This window comes from Centrocercus urophasianus, unplaced genomic scaffold, assembly GCF_019232065.1.
Source record: "Centrocercus urophasianus isolate 14NV4802_14NV808 unplaced genomic scaffold, USGS_Curo_1.0 seq_14, whole genome shotgun sequence".
NCBI lineage: Eukaryota > Metazoa > Chordata > Aves > Galliformes > Phasianidae > Centrocercus > Centrocercus urophasianus.
Genome location: NW_024884586.1, coordinates 9130105 through 9146086, shown reverse-complemented (window position 1 = coordinate 9146086; position 15982 = coordinate 9130105). Strand labels below are relative to the sequence as shown.

The 15982-nt window shown below is 49.3% G+C and overlaps 1 protein-coding gene across 4 annotated transcripts in view; it reads right to left on the bottom strand.

Annotated features, from left to right (window-relative positions):
- The window catches only part of SLC25A22 (solute carrier family 25 member 22), a 37995-nt gene that overhangs the window by 13931 nt on the left and 8082 nt on the right, over positions 1-15982 (bottom strand). Inside the window, exons 1-4 of one of the 4 annotated variants that reach the window (XM_042813921.1) lie at positions 14463-14568; positions 11054-11169; positions 7642-7767; positions 2662-2717 (exon numbers count right to left, since the gene is read on the bottom strand). In XM_042813921.1, the coding sequence (XP_042669855.1) occupies positions 2662-2717; positions 7642-7767; positions 11054-11073 (202 nt within the window). In that variant the 5' untranslated portion in view covers positions 11074-11169; positions 14463-14568. Of the gene's footprint in view, positions 1-2661; positions 2718-3692; positions 5225-5340; positions 5435-7641; positions 7768-11053; positions 11170-13547; positions 13700-14462; positions 14569-15982 lie in introns of those variants that run through there. The other 3 variants (XM_042813923.1, XM_042813922.1, XM_042813924.1) reach the window with 3 other exon arrangements.

Genomic DNA, 15982 nt, shown 5'->3' with positions numbered 1-15982 from the left:
AGGACATTTCTCCAGCCTGATCCAGGCCTGTGGCTCCTGCCAGCTAGGTTAAATGTCCGCTCTACAAATAGCAGCAGGACTTTCCAGGACACGTGCTGGGATCTGTAGGTGACTTCTGGATGGTTTGTACCAAGGATTGGAAAGGGCTTCTGCCAGACTCTCCTTCCATTGGTGTCCAGAAAGTCCAGAAGCCCAGGGCACTATGAATTATGAATTCATTTGCTTGACATCACACCTGAAGGCAGCCCGCAGACATCCCTTAGCACAGGCAGGGAGATACAACACCACCCAGCTTTGAGGCACTGCTGCTACCCAGATATGGAGAAAGAACTTGAGAAAATCCTCTTATTTCTCAGCCAAACTAGGCCAAGAACACCTGTAGTTTCAGAGAAGAATTTGAAAGAAACATTGAGATTGTCACATGCACCAGAATTTTCACTATGGGCGACCCATACGGAGCTGGGAGCGTGTCACGTGCTGCCCATAAGATCTAACAGGATGACTTGCAGAGAAGTAGCCTGCAGGCTCAAGCCTCTCTTCTGTCTGCACCAGTGAGCTTTGGTTCACACATGAAAAAGGCCTGAAGTCACAGAGTGGGGAAGGCTGGGCCCAAGCAGACCCTTTTCTGTCCTCTGACAGAGGACAAGTGTCCTGCAGGGATGATCACTGTGCTTGTGACCACCATGGGACACAGCAGCTGCCGCTCTAGCCTCTTAACAAACAATCCTCCTAATTTCAGCTTAACATCTGAAAATAAGCGCTTGTGAGTCATAGCACAACCTCTGCTGTGGAGCTGGGACAGACGGAAGGGGCGAGAATCCACCCTACCGTCTGATTTCCATCTCCCACAAGCTGCAACTCTGAGCCGTATTTTTATCTTCTTCCCAGAAAATATGCTTTCTACAAGTCTTGGATGTATTTTACTGTCTCATCTCTCACTGAGAAGGAGGAAAGGGCTTCTAATATCAGCTCCCACAATTGAGGTACAGAGAAAAGGACCGCTGTACTTGGAAGACTCATTTTAGCATCCTGGCCATACTGACACATCTGTGAGTTTCAGGCTGCAGCTGTTCACACAACCTTTATCCAAACCCAGCTCCTCGTTCAGCAATTGGAGGGGACAAGTTCAAGCCATTATCAGCTCTCAAATGGAGGAAATGAGGTTAGTGGGAAACAGACCAAGTCATCTGGACTCATCACTGCTCCTACACAACAGGTGGGAAAAGAAAGAACTATCTAAAACCCTCTGTCTTCTTCGAGATTTCTGCTTGGAAATGAAATGTGGCCTGGAGGTGCATATCCTTGTCCTTTCCAGGATTGCAGAGTCTCTCTCAAGGGCCCTGACAGCCCTACAATCTCCTGTGTGAGTTCCCAGGAACAACTTCTTCCCTCTGCTCCCCAGGAAGCTGCCTGCCAATGAGTATTTATGGCCAAAGTTAAGGCATGCATCATTCCTGGCTAGGAATACAGGAGGATCTTGTGGAAAAAGGCAAGGGGAACACATTGCTGCTAGCACTGAGCATGGAGCTTGCCAGGATTCCTCAGGGTTATTTGCCCTGTTGCCTGCTCCCAGAAGAGCTGAAATAAAGCAGCCAATCCATCCCCAGCATCTACCTCACTCCCCCAAAACGCCCACCAGCAAGTTTGGCAAGAGACACCACCTTGGCAGCCAGCTGTTGTTCCAACAATAGATGGCCACAGAGACTGTGCTTCCTTAGGAACTATGGAGGGATTGGCAGGAGCTGCTGCCTCTGCCAACAGCAAGGAGCCAGCATCTCCAGACTCTGGCTTGAGAAAGAAGCAAGGACTCATTTAAACAATGCTGTCCTTTAATGAGGCTTTATTAATGAATGAGTGTCACAAAGAACGCTATCTGAACACACTATTTATCTCAGAGATAAAAACTGCACATTCAGGCAATTGATTACCAGTATGTAACGTGAACTAGAGTTCAGTATCAACTATGCCAGCTGGACTGTGTTGACAGCCAAAGCTATAATTCCATGTTTTCCTTTACTATGATTGAAATCAGAATTTGGCCTGCAATTCTCTCCAAAATGTTTAGAAACTTTCAAGAATTCTGCATTAAAACTAGAAAAAGTATCAACAGAAGAACTCACTGCTACAATGGACAGCCTAAACCACAGAGCCAGGAGACTTCTAGAAGGCTAGCACATAGTGTCAGAACAGCTGGAGTTCCATCATGAACCATCCTTTTTTTTTTTACAGCTCCAAACAGGCCTGATCCCACTGGCACAGGCTCTGACATAAATTCAATTAGCAACAACAAAGTAAGACACTTTGAGACCTTTGCAACTACCGCTCTGATGAAAGCTATGGTGCCCAAGGTTGGGAAGTGCACACCTGCAGTCCTGGGACAGTAGCTCCATGTAAACTGCAAGTAAAGATGACCTTTGGTGAATAATTTAACACCAGAATAGGCGTGGGAGGACTCCAGTCCCAGATGGTGGATTGCTGAGCAGACATCTGGCATGGAGCAGTCTACTTTCACACACAGCTGCAGGTGTCAACATCTGTGGGTATTGCTACGGTACTGCACTACAAGCCAGAGAATACAGGCTTCTCCTCCCACACATACACACCAGTGCTTGCAGAGCAAAGCCATACAGAGCTAGAGGAGCCTGCCTCAGCCCTTCTTACCTCTGTACATGCCAAAGTAGCCTTCCGAACGAATAGTTTTAATGAGGCAGTCAGACCTGCGAACAAAACAGAGAGAGATAAACCACAGCAGCTCAAAGGTGGGTGGGAGCAGAGCAAACAAAACTAATCTCCTGGAGTGGTTTTCATTTACAATGTCAGCAAAACCCCGAGCCGGGAGGGGAACAACATCAGCCGCTGAATGCGCCATTGTTCCGGCTGAGTCCAACTTCAGCCCCTAATTCACAGGGGCTTTGAAACCCCCGGCTTGCCCCACGCATGCTGTCTGCTTTCTAGAAACACAAAAGAGAAAAATGTCACTGCGAGGGCTGTTTATCCAGGGTCCCCAGTGGAGAATGCGTATGCGATGCTCCAACAATCAGCTCCTCGTGCACATACTTTTAAATCCAGCTCTGGAAAGGGAGCAAGGAGGGGGGTCTAACCCGCCCAACGCTCGACTTACTCCATGAAATTTGACACAAGGCACACAAACATGAGGTGACCTGAGCGCTCAGTCATCTGTGGCCTCCCACTCAGCTCCCAGCGCTGACTTTTAACACTCTGCCTCCCCCAGCAGCAGCAGCAGCAGCGCTAGAGCTCAAGCCTGAGGAGGCAGCATCGAGTGCCACTGAGGTCAGCTCCTGACAGAAAGCTGTCACTTCCTTTGTTTTCGCTGCATTTCCTTCAGATCTAAAAGCTCTGTACACACATGCACAGTCCAGGAAGCACAAACTCAGCTGCTGGCTGAAGGTTGCTCTGAAGTCTCTAGGAAGGGGCAGGTGCTCGCTGTGGCTGTGCTGGAAGGGAGAAGTGTGCATGCAAGGAGGAAAAGGCTCTTTAAAACAGTGATAAGGGAAATGTAGTTGAAAACGGGAATATGTTTCTGAGAGACTGGGCAACATAAAGAGGAAGCTTCACATCTGCTCTGCAGTAGTGCTGAGGTGGGAGAGAAGGAAATGCAGGCTTCTCTTGAGGTCTTTTTGCCTTCTTTGGCCAAGGTGGTTTTTAGGGTAATACATTTGCAAACAGCCCACCTGTAGTGCAGCCAAGCCAAGGCAGTGAGCCTCTCTGCTTTACTATGCCCCTGTGCCATGACTCCTCCACCCCTTTGGACACTGTTCTTCTTCCATATCCTCATCAAGCTCTTCCAATGTGATGCTGGAGACAAGGCATCTTCCCCAAGTCATCAGCGCTGCTGAACAAGCCAGAGCAGAGAGGAGTGGGAAGAGCTGCCTCCACATCAAGCTCATACAGCCCTGCTGCATCACTGTGAGCCCTGCACCTCACTCCCCACCCCTCGTGCTGCTGCAAAAGCAGTGAAGCCAAGGCCATGCCTGCCTTATTTCCTCTGCTCTGAAGAAGGGTGCCAGGAGCCACAGCTAAAATTATGCAGAACTGCATGGGGCACACAGTCAAAAGCCCAGTTCTTTCCATACTCCAGGCCTGCTTCAAAGCATCTTTGGCTCTCACCAGGCAAGATTTATATAATTTTTCCAATCAAACCATCCTACACTCCCCTCAGAAGCAACACACGCTGTCTTAAAATAAAAAAGCTGGAGTTTTAAATGAATTATTTGGCTTCCTGGGGGCTCAGCAGACACCTCTGAGATCTGGTATCAAAGGGCATGCAGTATTTCCTGAAAAACAAGCCCCTACAGCTGGGGAGCGTAGATAAGCCCTCCCAGTATGCACCTATCTTAAGGGTATTGCTGAGGACACACTACACGCTTGGAACAGCATCCTCTCAGTTCCATTCCCTTGCTTGTCAAGGCAGTACACTGGACAGCCTGATGTTATCTGGATGTGTTATCCCTGTTAGTTCCTTGTTCTTGCTGGCCTCTGGGCCCCCAAAAGACTCTTATTCCCACTGGTTCAAGCTCACTTTTCACATGTCAGAGCAATGTCTTCCACGCTACTCATTCACATTCAGGCTTTGTCTTGAAAGGAGTCAGCTCAGATACACGAGGTAAATCCATTGATTCCTTAACAGTGTTTCATCTCCCAGTCGACCATGGTTACAGAGCAGATCTGCAGTTGGCTGCTGGGGATTAAAAGTTTCTCTCCTCCTGAGCCCCTCCAGAGCTATGGCATGCTGCCATTTGCTCCCAGGTTGGTGCCTACAAATCCTCCATCCTGCTCTCCCTCTCCCTTGCCGTGGTCAAACCAAGAGAGCCAACTTGAAAAGAGAGGAGGAATGGCAGCAGGTCCCACCTCAGCAACGCAGGCAGCACACATCCCAACCTACCTCAGTTCCTCAGGTGCCTCTATGTAATAGGTTTGAAGCCCTGAAACTGGAGGGTAAGGTGGCTGAGAATGAGGTGGAGGGACAACCTCCAAGCTTTTCTAAGGGAGGCGGTCGCTTCATGCTTGAAGACTGCCTTACCCGATGGGATGCTGAGGGAGCTGGCAGAGGTGATTGCTGAACCACTCTCTGTCATCTTTGAGAGGTCCTGGAGAATGGGGGAGGTGCCTGAAGACTGGAGGATAGCCAATGTCACTCTGGTCTTCAAAAAGGACAGGAAGGAAGATTCAGGTAATTACAGGCCAGTCAGCCTCGCCTCTGTCCCTGGAAAGGTGATGGAACAGCTTGTGCTGGATGCCACCTCCAGACAACTGGAAGAAAAGGAGGTTATCAGGAGTAGTCAGCACGGGTTCACCATGGGGAGTTTGTGCTCGACCAACCTGATGGCCTTCTACGATGTTGTCACTGGCTGGGTGGATGGGGGGAGAGCAGTGGATGTAGTCTACCTTGATTTCAGCAAAGCATTTGATACTGTCTCCCACGACATCCTTATAACAAAGCTGAGGAAGTGTGGGATAGATGAGTGGACAGTGAGGTGGATTGAGAACTGGCTGACTGGCAGAGCGCAGAGGGTCGTTGGTGGTGGTGCAGAGTCCAGATGGAGACCTTAACTGTCGGTGTTCCTCAGGGGTCGGTGCTGGGTCCGGTCTTGTTCAACATCTTCATCAATGACCTTGATGAGGGGATAGTGGCCACCCTCAGCAAGTTTGCTGATGGTATGAAGTTGGGAGGATTGGCTGACACGCCTGAACGCTGTGCTGCCATTCAGCGAGACCTGGACAGGCTGGAGAGCTGGGCAGTAAGAAAGCAGATGAGGTTTAACAAAAGCAAGTGTAGAGTCTTGCATCTAGGGAGGAATAATTGCAGGCTTCAGTACAGGTTGGGTGACCTGTTGGAGGAGCTCTGTGGAGAGGGAACTGAGTGTCCTGGTGGACGACAGGTTGGCCATGAGCCAGCAGTGTGCCCTTGTGGCCAAAAAAAGGCCAATGGCATTCTGGGGTGCATTAAAAAGAGTGTGGCCAGCAGGTCGAGGAAGGTGATCCTCCCCCTCTACTCTGCCCTGGTAAAGCCTCATCTGGAGTACTGTGTCCAGTTCTGGGCTCCCCAGTACAAAAAAGACAGGGATCTCTTGGAAAGAGTCCAGCGGAGGGCCACGAAGATGGTGAAGGGCCTGGAGCATCTCTCCTATGAAGAAAGGCTGAGTGAACTGGGTCTGTTCAGCCTTGAGAAAAGAAGACAAAGGAAGCCTGATCCAGGTCTATAAATATCTAAGGTGTGGGGGCAGAGTGGCGAGGCCAGACTCTTTTCTGCAGTGTGTGGAGACAGGACAAGGGGAAACAGACAGAAACTGCAGCACAGGAAGTTCCGCACAAATGTGCGCAAGAACTTCTTTACAGTGAGGGTGACGGAGCACTGGAACAGGCTGCCCAGGGAGCTGGTGGAGTCTCCTTCTCTGGAGATATTCAAGACCTACCTGCACACCTACTTGTGCGACCTGCTGTAGGTAACCTGCTTTGGCAGGGGGGTTGGACTCAATGACCTCTGGAAGTCTCTTCCAACCCCTATGATTCTGCGATTCTGTGATTCTGATTCTTCTCAATGCCGTGGGCTTGAGGCTCTTCAGTTGCTGCTGCCTGCCACCAGCCAGCAACTCAGGGTGCCGGACACAGAAGGAACGAGAGGCAAGGCGAGACATGAGGCTGCATCCTGACAGCACAGGGAGCAGAGAGCGCTGTAACTGTCAAGGGGGGCACCAGTCTGGTGCTTGTTGCCTACAACCAAGTTCACACATAATTACACATCAGCAGCTAGAGCATGGAGGGCCAGAGACTGAAACACTCAACACAGTGCATCCATCCTATTCCCCCTGTGCTCCAAATTCACCTGGGCAGGGATGTGGAGTATAACCAGTGTGGAAGAGCAGGAAGCAGGCAGCACAGCTTCTGAACAAAGAAGCAGGAGGACAGGACACACACATTGCCTTCAGTCCCAGCCCTCTTTTGCCCCTCAACAATACAGAATTTTTTAAAAAAACTAAGGCTTGTCTCTGTATTGTAAGAGAAAGCATCTCATGCTAAGTACAGCTCATGTTCCCACAGCAGACACGCAAAGCACAGGTGGGCTGGATACACTTGTGCCTTCCTTTCCTAACGCTCACAGCACAATTTCTTGGACAAAGGACTGATGGGAAACTACAGTGTGTGTCAACCTGTGATGTTTCAGAAGGACTGCACTGCAGTGCTCAAGAGCAGGAATAGGTGATTGTGCCCTTTTTAAAGCACGCAGCAAAGGAAGAGGTTGTTACCTCCAGTATGACAGTGAGGGAAATGAAAGAGCCAGAGATTTTCCCAAGTGCTTGGTTGTGGCTTAGAAGAGAAACAAACCAGGCTTTCTCTGCTGAGCCCTCCCTGCCCTTTTGACCAGTGCTGATGAGCAGAGAACACACTGCTCCCAAGAGAGGGACACAAACAGATGCACCCTCAGCAGATCTCACCTGCTGGGCTCAGCAGCCAGAACAGACACTTTGCTTGTTTTAGCACAGCTTGCTTTGAGATTGTCCCCTGGCTTTCTTGGGGACAATCAGTTCCTGGAAATGCTGAGCTCACCTGAAAGAAGTAACAACGTAGAAGGATGCCCTGCTGAAAGCCCAGTGGCAAGCTGCCCGTGTGCAGTGTACTCACATGCTGGTGTACATCCGCTGGCCATTCTGCTGGTTCTGCAGGCGAGTTTTTGCCAAGTCAATGGGAAATACACAGGTGACCCCAATCAGCCCAGCTATCCCTCCATTGATCAGCTTGGCAGGTAAACTGTAAGGAGACAAGAAGAAGATGTGTTAGTCCTGGGATAACTCCAGGGGAGGGAGAGAAGAACGAATGTGCATCAGTGCAACCAGGCAATTAGCATGTCACTGTGTGATAAGGCTGTCCACCCCAAGCATGCAGAGAGCTCTGCCGCAAGGCAAAGCTCAGCCCTTGCTGTACATATGGGGTAGGAGGGAAAGGCAGCACACAGCACCAGGACAAACCACTGCTGACAAGGACCTGCTTTGCATCGAGTGCTCTGTGCAGACAGACTTTGGTCAGGGCCGGCTGGCATTCAAGGCAGCAGGTTTGCTGGCAAGTGGTTCCCAGTGCTGTAATCAGATACACACCTAATGAGAGGTTCATGGCATGTCACCTGCTCCTGTTACGTGGGACAGAGCATGGCAGAAGCGCAGCCAGCTACAGATCCACAAAGCCATTTCCGGACCCACTGCTGGGGGAAAAGACACGTGAGCCCAGCAGAACACTGGCAGCCACGTGGCTCAGTGGGCTGGCAGAGCAACACGCGGCACAGAGACATGAGCTCGTACTTCTCAGTGACACCAAAACCTGCTGGCTGAGCGTGCTTCAAAACTGTGGGGCTTTTTCCACTCATCCTTCTGTTCCCAGAGGGAATTCCTGGAATCTAGAAGCAGCACTGATTGAACACCAGAGCAGCTAAACACGAGTTCCCAGCAAATTCAATTACTCAAAATGCCCAGTACTTACATGCTCAATAAACCACTATACACTGAGACAAAGGAAGCCTGTTGGAGTCAGCTCTCTCCAATAAAGCAGGGGACATGGTTCCCTGAACACAGGATGTGTTAGATATTAAAGTGATGGCAGACAGCAGCCAAGCATGAGCATACAGCTGGGCCAGACTGCAAGACCTCGAGACTCTGCTGCCTCAGGGATCCTAGCATCACAGTCAGAGAGGGAATAGCAGTGCCTGCAAACTCATGCCTCAGGACACAGGGAAATTTCAGACAGTAAATACGCCTCATGGTGTACTTCTCACCTAACCCACTGTTACACTGAATGCTGAGGGTAGAGCAATACATGTGTGTCAAGATGGAGGTTCCACTGTATTATAAGACTGGACCATATCAGCCTCCCCACGTTCAGCTCTGAATCACCACTGGCAGGCTGCAAATGCCAGCCATGCGTTGTGCAGCCTCAGCTCTGTCACCACTTCTTTAAGTGCCTCTGAGACACCCAGGGCAGGCAGACACTTGCCTCTCACAAGCTGTTCCAACCGTGAAATCACCTCAGGGTTTACATCAGGTGGGAGTGAGGCACAGGCACATGGCAAGCATCTTGCCCATGAATCACTGATTTCAGCATAGACCCCAGGGAACAGCCTGATGAGTCCAGACAAGCCAAAAAATTGGAGCATTGTGGGCTGCAGAAGACGTCTTGCCTTATCTGCAGGTGGGAAATCCTTGCTGAACACTCCCACTGCATCTGAACCCAGGTATTGAGGGACCCCTGAGCACTGCAGAAGGAAACTAGTACAGACAGTGCAATGGTCTCTGGTGAAACATTTAGATAAAGTTACACGTGTACAATTTCAGAAATGCAATGCCCTTGATCTCACCTTGCAGCAGACTGCTACTGTGGATTTTATTCTTTTGGTATGAGTCTCATTTTGCTAAGGGTTGACAGACCTGTGTCGCAAGGGAAGAAGTATACAGTGTATCCTTCAAGCTTCAACAGATCTCCTTGCTTGGCTAGTGACCACTTCATTATCATGGTTCCAGAGATGGGAAGAATGACCTAAGTGGGATATGGTGAAGGAATCGGGGCACAGGGAGGAACCTGAAACCAAGGAACAGACGGAACTGGGCACTGCACCTGAAACAAAAACTTTTCCTTCATGACTAAGCCACCCCGCGTCCTAGCTTGGTACTTTCTGTTCTCACAGGATGAGAACACACAGTGCTCTCTCCTATTCTGCACAGTACCTGCCTCTCACAGCCCACAGTACAGTGCTTAGTGAAATGGGGCCAACACAGGCTAGCATACAAATAAAGCCACTTGCTAGGTTTTACACTAAAATGGGTAGAAAGACATTCCAGTTTTACTAATGCTCTTCCCCAGTCCTTCTAGCAGCTCCTGTTCACACTGCCAAGAGGGCTTAGAAAGGGCTGGAGGAGGTCTCAAGGAGACATCTTCCCTTCCTTCAATGCCAGGTTTCAAGGGGCCACAGACATCTGTTCCCTAAGCTCTGCTAAGGCTATCAGGGACACGCACCCGCCAGGCTTCACAAAGGTGAATCTCAGCATGCCTTTCATTAATGTGAGAGAAGGATGCCAAGTGCTTTCCAAATTGGATAACTGATGACAGGCCAATCTGGGCATATAGACACTCTGCAATGCTGTCTTGTTATCAGTGCAGCTCAGAACTCTCTCACTTGCAGAAGGAAGGAGGGCAGGAAGATATTGTGATCATGGCAAACACTAAGAAGAAGAAGCATTCAGACATTGCCAAATTCTGGTCCATGTTTCATTCACCCAGTGATCCAGGCTAACTGCTTACCTCCTGTCTTGAGCTGGCAATCTGGAAAGGCAGGTGTCAGAGAAGGGCCACACAAATAAATGGCACATAGGAGTCATTCATCTCAAGCAACATTACAAACAGCAAAAAGTTAAACGTAAATGTAGTACTGGACAGATCCATTTGGCATAGATCTTAGGAAGCTAAGAGGACAGTGGTGCCTTCTGAGAAAACACATCCCAAGTCATTTCCAGAGAGGACTCGAATTAGCCTCTGCATATGCCAGGGCCAATGCTCTTCAGTTCCCACTGTGCACTTAAGAGTTACCAATTACTGTTGGCACTCCGTGTTCCTGAAATCACTCAAGCATTCAAGAGCTAAAGAAGAAGGGCACAAGTTTGCATCTACATGGACTTTGTAATTACAAGCAATAGACTCCTGGTTGGCCAAGGAGCCAGCTTTGTTCCCTTGAATCTATCAAACACCAGGTCAAGGTGACCTTTAAAAGAGGAAGCAAAAAGCAATGGACTCACGTAGGGTCAAAAGCAGAGGGCAGATAGAAGTGAGAAAAAAGAACAAAGCAGAGACTGCAACAACATGACAAAGACACAAAATAAGAAAAGACCATATAAAATAGATAAGAAAGGAGCAGCAAAAGAATGAAAGCTCTTTATGGCCAGAAGAGAAGCTCAGGTGATTGTCTCCAACCTGCCGTATCGCAGAAGGGATTGAGTTGGAAAGACTTACAGAGAAAAATTCAAAGCACAACTAATTTTTTTTTTTTTAAAGTTACCTGATCTGTTTATCAGCCATTTAATTCCAACTTGATCTTGTTAAGAAATGGATTTGTTCCTTCAGACAGTTCCTCAAATATTTCTTCAGTCACTCCTTTTCCAGTTCAGCTTCTTCCTGGGAAAGGAGAGAGACACCAAGGAGATGAAGTTGATAACTGGGCACTTACACTCTTGCTGGGCAGCCTGCAGGGTGAGACAGGCAGAAGAAGAAGTGACTTAAGAGAGCACCCGGTCTCCTCTGATAGAGGAGTCTGAGCTGCTGACTGAGCTCCCGAGGGAGCCTTATAAATATGTCTGTGTATATACAAATATAGATGCACAAATGGAAGGAAGAGCTGCCAGAGCTGTCATGCTCCAGGAGCACGTGAGCAACCTTGGGTACCGCTGTTCTGGATGCCAATGCACAAGCTCTGCCAGGCACCCAGGACAGCAGTACCCAACACTGCCCTTCCAAACCATCAGCATCTCCAGGCCCAGCCCCCTACAGGTCTGCGCTCCAAGACAAACAAATGTCATTGCAAGAGGCCATTCTTGTCGTGAGGCATCTCAGCATCACTCAGCCACTCTTCTCCCTCTCCCGTTCTAGTTGCTACCTGGGTGGTGAGACCAAAGCAGAGGAAATTTCCTTTTCCTTTCCATCAGGAATGGAAATTTGCCCCTTGACTGCAAATATGATCTCTAAGCTTCATAGAATTTCGCTCTCAACACAGCTCACATCCAAAAGAGTAGTTTGTTTTGGCTTAGTTTAATCTATTTCCCTATCAATTTATCCAGAATAAGACCAAAATACAAAAACAAAGCAGAGAGGCCAGCTATTGCTGACAGCCTGTTATCCCAGCATGGACAAGCCCTGTACCAGGAAAGCTCTCATGATAACATCTACAGCCTCAACAGGATGTTTGTGTTCCTTGAAGCAGCAGCTCTGACAAAACACACACACTGCATGCTCCTGACACCTTATTTCAAGCTCAGGCACACTTCCTGTGTGCTGCCGTGCTCCCCAGGAGTCCATGTTGCAAAGGGCACCCCAAGAGCAGACAGCAAGGCTGATAATGAGCTTCTTACTTGCTGTCTAATCCCTTCCTTCTGTGCAACCTCTTGGTGTCAGCCCCCTGTCTGCACAGAGACTGCAAAGCCTTCACTGTCCATCCATCTCACCAGCAGTGTTCCTGCTGGGTTAAAAGCAACTCTCCTGGTTTCAGAAGAGGGAAGAGGTTCCACGATCCCTGGTGAACCGAGACCCACACAGGCTGTATAGCCACAAGCCTCTACTGCATCCTCTGCCCTCACAAAAGCTACTCAACCAGAAGATGTGATCATTTAGCATTTGATAACTGTTTGTACAGCACCTGGCACAGCAGAGGCCCCAGTGCTCACAGCCAGGGGATTTTAATGCATTACGGGATTTTAATGCACTGAGGTGGAAAGCTTGTTTGAGCTCTGTTTGCTTAAACAGAGCTCCAGCAAATGACCATTTGCAAAACAAACTCAACTGCAAAATCTACCTGAGCACTCCAGAATTCCATGAGGCTTTTAAAAGGGGGTATGGGATGAAGCCCACGGTGCCCCATTGAAGACTGCAGGGAGAAGCAGAGCCCAGTTCCTCCCACAGCAGAAAAACAACTGCTGCAGTTAGAAACTGGAAAGAGAATGCTCAAAATCTTCTATTTTTAAAAGAAATCCAAAACAACATTATACTTGTATACATTAGTAGTGGAGGTCTAAGCTTTATCACTCCAGGAGCACAATGTTCTTTGCTGCAAATGCTGCAAAATAACATTTTGCTATGTTCTGTGTACTTGCGTACAAGCAAGCGTGTGGCTCCAAGGTCAGGGAAAAGGGCTTGTACCCACCACTGCCCTTAGGGGAAGCCAGCAGTACCCCAGGCTTGCTCTCATCCTGGAAGGTCTCAGCTGAGCTCAATGGCTGTGAGGACAATAGTACCTCCAGGACTGGGAACCTCCAAAGCACAAGTAACAGGGAAACTGGTGGCAGCAGGGACAGAGCCATGAGAGAGAGCCTTCAAGTGGAAGGGGGTTCCTAAATTGCACATGCCATAATTAAGAGAGTGAGAGCTACACAGGCGATGAATTATGTGGTGTTAATTTCTTCCTAGAATGCTGTTAACGCAGCTAGGCATGGATTAATGCCCCATTACTCGCACACCAGGACATCCCTTCTGCATTTATTAAAATGATCGAGCAAATTAGTTTTAGAGTGACATGCACACTGCAGCACAAGGAAGCACCTCTGTGCTCGGCAGAGAAGCACCACAGCCCACACTGCCTCATGTAGGCAGCCCAGGAACCTCCCTCCATTCAGCTCCTCTCCTCACCCAGCTTCCAAAAACCAGCTCCAGAGAGTGATGGAACAGCCAAGTTAGGGGTAGTTCTCCACAAACCTAGCTTGGGATACATCTGATCCTCACAGCTTCTGGCCCTGGAAAAATGATATCATTCTCCTCTCTTTTCTTACTACATACCCCACACTCACCTGTGAGCTTTCCTATAAGGTTTCCTCCAGGCTGGCCAACTCTGAACGCCTCAGACCTGCTGCACAGGGCTGGACTTCAAACCTTCGCTTCTCCTCACCTTATTGCCCAAGGGAAAAGTGCTTACTCTGGAGAACACCACATAATTATATAGTAATTACAGGAATCCCAGGGCAACCTCAGGCAAGGAGGGATGCCTGCAGCCTCACAGTGTGTGCTATGTGCTACAGCAAAGTGAGGAAGTGGGGCAGCGTGTTAGGCTCTCTGTTTTATCCCAAACCTGTGATGTGTGACCCAAGGGATCCTACCACTCTACACTCTCTGTCCTGTCCTGCTCTCCCTCTGCCAGGCTGAAAAGTGCTGATTTATGTGAGTACATACAGCCACTGCCTTGACAGAAGACCTTTAGCCAACGTTGCTGGCACTGTTGCCATAGGAAGAAACCCTGTCCTCTCCCCATGCCACACGTGTTCCCATCCCCACTTTCGTGCCAGCACTAACATTTGTGCAGGATGGTCAGGCAGCGATGACAGAACTCAAGGCCAGCACATGCTGAAGCTGTCACTGAAAGCAAACATTCAAACTGCAACCTTGACTTGAAAACAAACAGCAGAAGGGGAAAACAGGACTCCCTTCCACATATTTCCATTTGTCTTGAGAGCAGACAAACTCAGTGCTCCAGCCAGAAACCAAGAAACAGGCTCATAGGGTAAGAGAAAGGAGCAAAGTTGTGCCAGCACCCACTTTGTAGAGGAGACAGCAATGCTACTGATCACCATCAAGGATCAGGAAGTATCCCCACTGTGAGGCATCCACACTCCTCTGGCAGCACAGAGGAGCAGAGCATCCCCTTAGTCTCACAGTGCCCACAGGCAAGCAGAAGCCCCAGCACTGCAGCTGCACACTGAAACACTCACCTCTCAGCCAGGAGGGAGCCCACAACCAGCCTTGTGCACCCACGCTGAACCTTGGAAGCAGCCTGGAGCAGGACCCTGCAGCTCAGGTGAAATCGGGCCAAAGTCCCTGTGGGGAGGTGCCAGGCTGCCTGCCCGCCTCATTGGCCCCAGCACTCCACCGAGGACAGGCCTGGTGGCATGGTGCCTGATGCATTGCAAGGTGGTAGGGAGAATCACTCCTCTACCATGGCACAAAGCTCCACCACCTATCAGAGCACACCCTACCAGGCAGAAGGACCTGAAGAGAGCAGCCAGGCAATCACACAGTGCCAGGACATCTGCATTCAAGTCAGACAAACCTGAGGAGCAGGCCTGAGCCAACCTGGAACAAAAGCTAGATACGCCCTTCAAGCTTTGCATGTCTTGGGAAACCACCCCAGATCTAGAGACTGAAAGCTGACACTCAGCTTAGAGCAGGGCTTACTGCGATACAGCACTGAGCTGCAGTACTGCAGCACACCAAGAGGTCCTAGCACTGAGCTGGGACTCAGTATTGTAGAAGCTGTGCAAACCTTTAGTCAAGGACAATCCCTGTCCTGGAGGCTTTGCAGCTGAACTGTATGATGGGATGAACAAGGACAGCATGACCAGCAGTGACTCAGCCAGTGCTCACACAGCAAGTCCTGCTGTCCAAGGGATTGGGGCTGCCAAGCTGATGGAATGGCAGGGCAGGCTTCAGCAGGGCAAATGAGCTGGCAGCCATCTCTGAGAGCAGCAGGAGGCAAGATATTAAAAAGTGCTTATAAGGAAGTAACGAAGGCAAACTTGGTGCTACCTCTCCATGTCTTCTATAGGAACAGTAACAAAGCAGTACGGAAACCAGAGGACCAAAACCCCTTTCCACGCATCTCTTATTGTAACATCTTCAGTGCCATGGTAATACAAGGCCATAGCACTGCAGCAGCAATCCAGGCCTGGGATCTTGCTCTAAAGCAGTGGTAGGCTCCAGGGTGTGCTCTGCATAGACCTGCATATCCATGCACAGATTCACAGGGATCTGTAAGAAATAGCTAGAGAACAACTGACTCATATGCAAACACAATGAACAATCTGTGTGCAAGCTTCTAGAGAGAATGATTGTTGAAATGAAGTTTACAGTGGCCCACGTTACTTTGCAGCTGGAAGCATAAGCTAACTGAAAGACACGAAGGCAGTCCAGACATGACCGTGCTGGTATTCAAGTAAGTTCACAGCTCGGACATTGTGGATGACACAAGTGTCTGCTTACTGCCAGCAATCCTCCTTCCAAACGCTGCTGAGAAATCATGTAGTCACACACTGAAATGGTGTGACTCAAAATGATTTTAAACCCATCTTTACCCTGGATCGGCTCTCCAGGCTCACTTTTACGGAATTGCAGCTTCAGAGAGATGAAGCATTAGCTGGAGAAAGAGGACAAATTAACCGAAAAACTGGAGTGTGGAAGACCGGAGACACAGATGGGAAAACAAGCAAGAATTTGTATAAAATCTGTCCTTTTC